General features: G+C 33.6%; 1 protein-coding gene across 1 annotated transcript; it reads right to left on the bottom strand.

The window, feature by feature from the left end:
* Positions 1–1,656: 1,656 nt before the first annotated feature.
* LOC134279740 (uncharacterized) lies at positions 1,657–3,378 on the bottom strand. Its single transcript, XM_062762154.1, has 2 exons — positions 3,324–3,378; positions 1,657–3,158 (listed from the first exon to the last, which is right to left on the bottom strand). The coding sequence occupies exons 1-2, from the start codon at positions 3,328–3,330 to the stop codon at positions 1,723–1,725; spliced, it is 1,443 nt and encodes a 480-aa protein (XP_062618138.1). The 5' UTR covers positions 3,331–3,378; the 3' UTR covers positions 1,657–1,722.
* Positions 3,379–10,818: the final 7,440 nt, after the last annotated feature.

Raw genomic sequence — 10,818 nt, 5'->3', positions numbered from 1 at the left:
AACGGTTTTGATCTGTGTGGTATTTCCTGTATAAAGTTAAAAAGCAGGACACGGTTGTGTTAAAGAATTATGCATACAAAAACATGCAAAAAATTACGAGCTAAGGAAATTGAAATTGAAGATACATTACTGTGTTCTTCTTGCTTCTATGTAACATTTTAGGATTTGTAAAACTTTTCTAAAATGAATTCAAATGGTTAAAAGTGCTAATTTCGGGTGCCCCGTCCCTACAAGATTATGGTTATCAGAATTTTCATGTTATGTTTGTCGGGGCAAAAAAATCACCCAAAACATTTATAATCATATGCCTCAACGATATTTACTCATTGGAATGCTGCATGTCAAAACAAAGTAAAAAAAAAAAAAAAGAAGGAGGAATTTGGTTTTTTTTTTGTCTTCTTTTTTTCTCAACAATCAAATACATTTTGGAAAGGAGCAAAGCACATTTTCCCCTCCTTGCATAAGTGTTACGGTTGTACAAAGTTTGTGAAAGTTTAAATCTGGAGTTAAAAATTATCTATTACTACATGTATTTAGATAAGTTTAAAGTTTAGATTTAAACTTTCAATAAACCATTTGACTTGCATGCTTGCTTTCTCTACCCGTTTTTAAATTGCATTTTTATAAACTTAATGTCCATTTCTGTCATAAACAGAAACCCCCAATTTTGAAATATTCACTTGTAGTACGGGACTCTGGGTGAGGGATCAAAGAAGGACTGTGTTTGACAGCTTTCAACTTGTAAACATCAGACATCTGTCTACAAATTTCACTCAACTGACAAATGTCAACTACTAGTTAAACTAGATCTAAACATATCATTTTAAGACCCGCTAATATAGCTACGTTAAATTTAATTTCAACTAACCAAAAATAATTCATATCAAGTAGGTCACAACAAACAAGTTATAACAATTAAGTCATAACAAGTAAGTCAATGTACCTCCAAGGCTTCCGTAGGAAAAAAAGATTGATTGATTGATTGTATATTGTTAAACGTCCCTGTCGAGAATTTTTCACTCATACGGAGACGCCAACACTTGTCGGTGGAGAGCTGCAAATTTTGTCGTATACTCGGCACTTAGGGTCATTGAGCAGGGAGAGATATTTTCGTACCAGCACCTACTGCGACACGGGACCTCGGTTTATGGGTCTCATCCGAAGGACCGGTCTCCACGTCTCACAGTGGGATTCGAACACGCGACGTAAGTATCAACTCCTTACTTCGCGACTTTAGAGCAGACCAGACCCTCTAACCACTGCGCCACGCAGGCGACCCGTAGAAAATAGAAGAAACGAAAATAGAAGAAAATACTACTGCAATATATGCAAAACATGACCAAAAATGACTATACATGTAGTTCGAAACCAATATTTTTTCGATCTGCAATTTATTTGGCAGTAAATATTTTTTTAAAGACATTACATGTAACGTAAATTTGAATTGCATAGATTTGAATGAAACATACAGACACACGCCCTCTCTGAATGCGCGCACAAATACGCACATAAGAAGACTTTTCAATTGGTTTGAGACCAGAACACATGGGGGTTTTGGTCGTATCCAGATATGTTTTTCACATAACAAACTGTATTCATTCCTTGCAGAGGTCTTAGAAATACGTGTTTTCAACCTAGTTCAAGAACCCAAATCACATAATGACCACTTATAGACTTAATCTTTGTTATTTAAATGTGAATATAACGCTTATGTCTGAATTTTCACAACAACATATCTAGCTGTATGTTGTGATATTTTTTCATGTTTTGAATGTAATCCGTGAATTGTTGGTCAGAACAAGAAGCAAGAGTCAGTCCAGATATTTCTGTTTGGGGAAGCTGTCCCTTATACACCTCCGTAAGGGTATAAGTGGAATATCTCTCAAGCACATAAAATATTACTCCTTTGATATAATCACATTTGTCAGTTACTACCATCCAATTCTTTTTTTCATTAATGTTTTCCTTTCCAATTATCTTTTTCATGAATAGGACAATTTTATACCACATTTTCATCCAGCAAAGCCCAAAAGTTTCGTCTGGATATTTGCTAAACTCAGACCATGTAAAACAAGGAAACTCGAACAAGTAACCCCATGTATTCATATCTCTTGCAAAGAAGCAAGGCATATCAAAATTAAACAAGCAATTGGCAAGGTAGTTTAGAACTTCAATAATGCATTTTACATCAAATTTTGAATGTGTGCATTTGTTTGATCCGTAGACGTGGAATAGAAAAGCCGTTTTGAGAACGTATGATGACAAATTCATGCATTTTCCCTGAAAATTTACCTCCCCAATCATCAAAGATTTCAAAATTTTGTAGCATTCTTTGTGATGTGTGTCCATATTTTTCATCAATTGTAGCTCTAGCGCTGCGAAAGTAATGAACCAACAAGTTGGCTGTGGAAAATGTTCAATATGGCAGGATTTCGTGATGATGTGGCAGCCGTGGCTGTGAAGCAAATCCTTGAATTCTGAAGGAAAAGAAGGCTGAGAGGCTATGGTTTCTGGAAATGGGTGTTCTATGGCCATCATAAGGTCAACGCCAATATCTACATCGTTCAAAGAAACTAGGCTTTTCTCTGTAGACCCCGGCATTAATGGCATTGAAGGCTTTATGGCATAATTTAACAGTAATTTTCGTTTCTCATTAATTACTTTTGAGTACAATTGTCCCTCTGAATTTTCTCTATGTAATGGATTCGATTTGGTTACAGATGAAACATTATTCCAAAAATCGATCACAAGTACATGTGGATTACCTAAATAGTCTCCATACGTTTCCTTGTACATGTGGCAATTACACATATACTTCTGGCTTAAATGAACACCTTTTTGGAGTTCAAGTTTTTTATACCACGGACTGCATCCATTATGTATTTGTAATTTGTCAGCTCCAGATAGTCTCTTCAAAATGACCATAAAGTCAAACTCGTCTGTTCTTCCAATTTTTGTTCCTTCATAAAAGCTTCCAGCGGGAATGATTTGCGAAATTTGGAAAACTGGCTTTACTTCTCCAACCAGATCACAAGTTTTAGCGACAAAATCCCTAACACCCGATTCAATAAACTTTATAGTGCTCTCTCCTTCTTGTAGCTTACATCTTGACTTGTACAAATGTCTAAGAAATGCACGTTGCATAGCGTCATTTTGATCTAAAATTATAAGTAAAAAACATTCATTCAAAGTAATGAAAACAAGCAATTTTATTTTTTGGTGTGACACACATAACCTCGGACAGACATATAATTACAATTCCTAAATTCGTTAAAAAGATTCCGGCAATTATTGTTTAATTCAACAAAGAAGCTGGTATATACCTTCCATTGTTCTAAATTGTGAGATTTAGTCACACCTTTTAACCTTATCTTTTCCCACTGTTAGACTTCCTCTTTCACTTTAGTTCGATATAGTGACCCACACCTGTCACTTGAAAAGCTAAGGGTAAAACAGTATTTTTTATATTTCAATATATTTGACAGAGTTTGTTTGTTGATACTACAGTAAAACTCGTGTAGTACGAACACGGATTTAGCGAATTAACGGATATAGCGAAGTTTCTCTGGGTCCCCGACAAAATTTTTAACAATTCTTTGTAAAATTTCGCAGTTATAACGATCTCGGATTTAGCGAATTTACGAATATAGCAAACTGATTTTGAGTCCCGTAGAGGTTAAAAACGATAAAATTTACATCTTTTATAATGAATTTTCAAAAATCTCAAATGTAGATATATTGAACTGACTTTATTTTTAGTAAGTATTTGCAAATGAAATTCAATTTGTAATAAAAACCACAGTAAGTCACGCTATGTACATGTATTGTATTAATTATTTCCCTACCATATTCAGTTGTATTACTTGTAGGAACACGTGCATATTGCGATTTCGCTGTATACACTTATACGAATCCGTTATATGGATACAACGAATTACAGATATAGCGAATTAAATTCACAGTTCCCGAGGACTTCTCTATACATGTAACCGAGTTTTACTGTATTAGTCTGAGAGCTAAGTTATACATGTATTTACATATACTAGTAGTATTCTATATGGCTGATCAAAGTTTTACATAGGAATATAGAAGTTTTTGTTTTTTTTAAAATCTTCTCAAGAACCACTGGACCAGGAAAGATAAAACTTATGTGAAACAATCCTCAGGTAGAGTGTAGTGTAGATTCAAGTTCAAAATCATGACCCCCAGGGATAGGTATAGGGCTGGGCCACAATTGACGATCAAAGTTTTACATAGGAATATACAAGAAAAATATTTTTAAAAATCTTTTCAAGAACCACTTGGCCAGTAAAGATGAAATTTATAAGAAATCATCCACAAGTAATGTAGATTCAATTTTGTTCAAATCATGACCCTCAGGGATAAGGCGGGGCACAAGTGACGATCAAAGATTTACATAGGAATATATAGGAAAAGTCTTCGAAAATCTTCTTCTCAAGAACCACTTAGCCAGGAAGGATAAAACTTATGTGAAAACATCCTCAGGTAGTGTACCGGTAGATTCAAGTTTGTTCAAATCATGACCCCCAGGGTTAGGGCGGGGCCACAATGGGCGATTCAAGTTTTTCATAGGAATGAATTCATCAGAATTTTTTTTAAATCTTCCTTTTAAGAACCACAAAGCCATGATTGGTCATATCTTTATGTAAGCATCCTCACGTAGTGTTGATTCAAGCTTAAGTTTGTTCAAGTTATGAATTGGAAGTAGAGGTTGGGTTGGGTGGGCCACAATTGTGGATCAAAGTTTTGCCTAAAAATATCAAGGAAACTTTTTCCCGAGAACAGAAAAGTCATGTTTAATCTTATTGATATGAAGGCATCCTCAGGTAGTACAACGTCATACTGGTTCAAATGAGGGCTCCCAGGGGTAGGGCTGGGCCACAATGGGGGGAGGGTCAAATGAATAAATAGGATAAAAATTATCTGCTCAAAAACAGCGAAGGCATTTGTTGTATGGAAGCATCATCAGGTAGTTGGTAGTATAAAATTCCAGACCCCCACCCCCTTGTTAACTTCTCAATACTGAAGTGATTTCTGCTTTTATATCCTAGCCAATGTGCTCAGATGAGAGATGTGGCCCATGGGCCTCTTGTTTATTTTATATATCTTTGAAATGCAATTGATTCATGAGGTTAAAATTTGATGCAGAATTTACGTAGAAAGTGAAAAACGATAAATTGCTCCGTTAAGTAAAGTGAGAAGAAGTGTTAGAGCTTAAGAATATCCGATCCTTAGCCAGGAAGGTAAACTCCAAAAATAAATATTCAATTTGAAATGCATCAAAATGAAGCTTGAAAATGAAAAGTTTTCATGCAACAATTTCAATTTATTCATCTTTATAAGATTCAAGGTTTTTTGAAGTCTTAGAAAAGGTCTCATAAAAGTTGACATTTGTACCCTATAAAAGGATAAAAGAAAATTAAAACTGTTTTAGAGAAATAAGATTTTTTAAAATTCAATCTTAGATACCAATGCTATTTAGCATTTTATGAAATAAGAAGTGATTTGTGATGTCTTGCAATGATAGCAAAAGCCTTTTACACTATGTATTATAGAATACAAAAAATACCAAATAAGTATAAAAACATTACAATTACTCTGAATGACTGGATACCTATCGTTTTTTAACCTTAAATATTTTTGTTGATCAATTTGCAATTTTAAAATGCATTGCTGATATTCCAATTCGCTTTTTCTGGAAAAATATTTGAAAAAAAAGATGAAAAAAAAATTTGACAACTTTTTTAACATATAGGGGATATTCAATGTTTTGTAGTTGAATATGGAATTTATTACACGAGTGGGACCAGATTTTTGATATTTTCACGAGTGCGAAGCACGAGTGAAAATATCAAAAAAATCTTGTCTCACGAGTGAAATAAATTCCATATTCAACTATAAAACATTGATTTTTTTTTGTTTATTACATTTTCAAATAAAAATTCTTTGAATTTTTCCTTTGCCTCGGTCTTTCTGTAATACAGTCATAGGCTCGTGACGTCATAGTAGAGCGATTGAGACGTCATAGCTATGTGAAGCGAAAACACTGTAAACATGGATTTAAAATCATAATTTTGGTAATTTTGACAGTTTTATTCGCTGTCAGAATGGTTAATTTATTTCCAACTATCTTATATTAGGTCAAGGATGTTTTTTACAACAGTCTTCGTTATTGGAAAGGAAATCGAGAGTTTTCCCGCACTTCTGATATTCGTCACAATGTGACAGGATATCATTTTGATATCCTTTCACACTGTGACAGGATATCATTTTAATTCAATGAATAAATTACAGTATTTCACGGGTAAAAATGTAATAAAATATTTTATTAACTTTTTCACTGTAAAGAAATACTGTGGATAAATTTACATAACTATGTGGATTCAGAGATACTTTTATGAGTATTTTTGATTACTGCACTTCAAGATTTCTATTTTTCTAGGATAGTTATGGCTTTAGTTGTTGCTCTGCTTTTATTTTTAATGTCTATATAAATCAAATTCGGTATTGTTAATTTCTTAATTGTACCGTTTCAATCTTACATTGGACTAATTGACTTTATTCGAAAGAAAGAGATTAAATAAATTATTTAAGGGACTTTTTTGGGGTAGAAAACTATTCCAAGCTTAAGACTGTCTTTAACTTTGACACTACAATTCCAAGTTTCCAAGGTTCTATTGTGCAGCACCCACTGTATGAAAATCCTACAAATACCCGCATTTTATACCAACGGACCATATCAAATTTAAAATTCGGCATTACATACCTTTATGATCATGATTTATGTTTAACTTTGATTCCATTACGATGTTTGTTAGTTTAATTGATCAAGGAAAGTTATGTATTCACGATGGGGAGCTGTAAATTATGACAAGAAATGCAATCTTCGCCATCAATCCATTTGATGATTCATCACAAAAACAAACAACAGAAAATCTTTTTGACTTATATTATACACAGTCTCATCTTTTGGGTCTGAACATTATCCTCGAGAACTTCAAGGAACGATAATCATTTCAGAAGTTGTACCAGACGACAGAGGCCCACGTTCGTACAGAAGATCTGTGATAAGGTCCATTCATGATCGGGTTACAGGTTTGATATTCCTGAAACCACCAGCCTGCCTTTCTTTCTACGTATACAGTACAGGATTTTCTCCAACTGTCGTTGTCTTGATCTGGATGGCTGAAAAAAAAATAGATCAAATAAATATACATGTATACCAGCAAAACCAAAATTTAATTATATTAATTGATTGGCAAATCACTTTTTAACCAGTAAATCTAACATTAAATTAAAATGTCCCACTGCCTGGCCAATATTCTAACTATACAGCAGCTGTAATATAAAGATTTGTCAATTTCATCAGACCAGCAAACAACATGTAAACAGTTTCAATGTTTACCACACTGACACAGTTTTTACCAGTGAAGAAAAACAAAAATAATCTGTCCAGGGTTCGACACTAAGGGTAGTCCGCTGGCCCGCGACAACTGAATATTGAGTTTGGACTACTAAACATGCCTTTAAACTTGCCCTGCAGGGCTACTGTAAATTTTACCAAACTGAAACACTCACTCAGAGCAACAAAAATAATTATAATATACACAAAATTTACCTGATTATTGATAAATTAATTTACTTTTCAAACATGTTTTATCCCAAAATTATTTTTTTAAGTCAAAATGTAAATACTGTAAAGGTGAATCGAAATACCCTAAATGATTATAAAATGTAGAATTTTTTGAATAGAAATATATCTTAGGTACAATCTGACAAAAATTAGCCCCCAGTGATCTTGGAAATAAAAATAAATTATCTGTCCTTCACTGTAAATACATAATCTGACACCCATGAAATTTGCCCCTCCCTCCCACCCCCATCAAATGAATGACAGTCCCTTTATTACATTTTCTTAATTTACTAATACTCATAAGGGTGAAGTTTAATGCTGAATTAAAATAGGCCTATTATCATGAAAGTATGTCATGTAAATATCTATAGATATGACTTACCAAGAGCTACTTTTGAGTTGATATCAACAGTGATCATAAGCCTCTCCATCGTATTACTTTCGGGGCCGGGATTTCCCGTGGAAAGTGTCGATAAATCCATAAATAATACAGTACTATCAGACCCATTTACATGTAGGCCTAATGTATTGATACAATAAAGTACCTAGTCACCATCGCTTTCAAAGTTTTTGGAAAAGATACAAACGATATCACTGTGACTGAGAGCATAAAACTGATTTGTCAAGTTCCTCATCTCAGCAAATCTTCGTCCCTCTTTCGATTTCATCCATGTCATATCATGATTGAGATTCAAACCAGCAGCGTCGTCTGCTTTAGAATAGGGGGTGCTAGTCGGTCGTTTGCGATACACAGACATTTTAGTTCATAAAAAGGTTTTATAGTTTTCTGTTTCTTAAGATGTGTATTCTCTCATTCGCTCTAATTTACTTGATCTACCTTTACAGCTGAGCGTTCCTATAACGTTTCTCTTGTACTTTTCTCGGAGCACGTTGTTTACAACTTGCAGTCCGCCATATTGAACAATGCGCATTTCCGGAATAAGCCAACCGAAAAATTCTTAATTTAGAATTCACATGCAATGTCACGTGATCGCTATCCGTAGCTACGTTAAAAAAAACAATTTTACTTTGCAATGGGGTTTAAGAAAATGAATATTTTAATCAAAAGCTTAACGAAGCTTTTATGAGTAGATGATGGCATGCATTTATTTGTGTCAAGGGGTAATAAAATGCATGGACTTTCCTGCAGAACCACTGTATCCATTTACTCTCAACTTGTATTTGTCGTATTCGCTTCCCACAGAAAACGTTGAATACTTGGCGAATATCTTTTTGCCTCAGAAATCTTCTTAAGGTCCACTCTCAGCTCTTGTTGTTCTCGTGTGGTGATTAGGTGAATGACTTCCTTACCTAGATAAAACATTGCATTAAAAAATATAAACTAGTATATTTTCATATTCGCTTGTCAGGGATTTCTTATACGATTTATGAGGAGAGTATAGCATCAGAACCCTTGGCTAGCGAAGATTGTGTATTCTATACAGAAAGAGAATATTAAAGACAGAGTAAACTAATAAATAAACATTATAAATAACATGAATAAATTCAACAAATTGAAAGTTTAAGAATTTTCTTCTTAATTTTCTTATTAAGACTTGTCAAAAATATTACGACTTCTGCATATAACAATTGGTTTATTTTAATCATGGTAACTTAAAGTTTAAAAATAGGGCCAAACCATTTTTAGTGCTCATCACACTCTGGCGTTGAAAATCCTTTTTCATACAATCTAACACATGTCTGCATTTAATTTTTTTGAGTTGTGCGAAGTGTATACTTGAAGTCAACCAAAAAACAAACAGACCTGTAATAAATATACACCTTTTATCTGCAAATTTAAGTTGAATTCGGAAAATAATGATAATGGAGGGGGAAATAATCTCAAATGGAGAACTAATCATTAGATATGATGGCCACTCTTTAGCAATGTTGAACTTGCATTCGTAGATTCAAGTCGCTATACTTTATTCTCCTTATCCATGTTACTATCATCTTGATCGTCGTGCATTTTATCATAATTTACCTAACCTATATTCTCCTTCGATTTTTCTAAATCTTTTTTCGTACTACTTCCAAGATTTTAAAATGATCTGACTATCCTCCTTTGAATTACCTACATATATTTACAGAAAACTATTCTTTTAAAAAAAAATCAAAATGAATGAGATTTCTTTGATGAACATTTGTTTTGTTCCGGAAATGTTATAAAATTTAACGGCGTATACATTGCATAACGAAAAATTAAAATTTCTAAAATACAAAATATCTTAAGAAACTCATGCCCTAAATAACACATTATCGGGATGCATTTGATTGACACATTCTTGCACTTTCACAAAGTAAACACAATCCTTAATCTGTTTGTTTGTTTCTTGTTTAACGTCCCTCTTGAGAATTTTTCTTGCGGTGGAGGACTACAAATTTTGGTCTATACTGGTCACTCAGGACTATTGTGCAGTGAAGGAATTTTTTTTCGCCTTAGCACCTACTGCTATACGGGACATCGGTTTATACGGTCTCATCCGAAAAACTGGTCTCCACGAACCAGAGTGTGATGAAGGATATGGAGATAACGAACAGTATTCAATATCAAAGTCCATAAAACGATACAAAATAGGAGCAGAGCAAATACGGACCTCTAAAACATCAGAAGTGGGATCAGGTGCCATGGAGGAGTAAGCATCCCCTGCTGACCGGTCACACCCGCCGTGTCCTCCTTTTCATAATCGGGAAATAACGGAAAAATCCGTCGTCAATTCAGTGTATAATTAATGGACTATAATTTAGTATGAAAAACGTCAGTCAGCATATATAACTCAATGATAAATTGTATTTGCTGACAAGGTCATTCGACCAAAGAACTTACGAAACGATGACTTTAAACGAGACTGTTGATATTCTTGTTTCATCAACTTGCTTGTTGAAACTATAATTCATTTCATTGAAATAAATTTCTTGTTTGAATTAGAAAATTATATAGTACAAGTGGTATATAATTTTAATTTACTCAAAAATTAAAATGTTCATTGACAAATAAATCCGTTCTAAACCCTATTGGTTTACAATATACGTTTTTCATATTTCTAATTTAAAAAATACTTCCTTCTGTTTTGGATTTTCTTTGTGAATAGAATCATTCATCAATAGGAAAGATGTGTAGTAATTTGAACAACGGAATATGTACAGTTTAATTTTATGATCAT

This window comes from Saccostrea cucullata, unplaced genomic scaffold, assembly GCF_032062105.1.
Source record: "Saccostrea cucullata isolate Sc308-1 unplaced genomic scaffold, CSIRO_AGI_Scuc_v1 ctg12793, whole genome shotgun sequence".
Taxonomy (NCBI): domain Eukaryota; kingdom Metazoa; phylum Mollusca; class Bivalvia; order Ostreida; family Ostreidae; genus Saccostrea; species Saccostrea cuccullata.
This window is presented reverse-complemented; position numbering and strand designations above follow the sequence as displayed.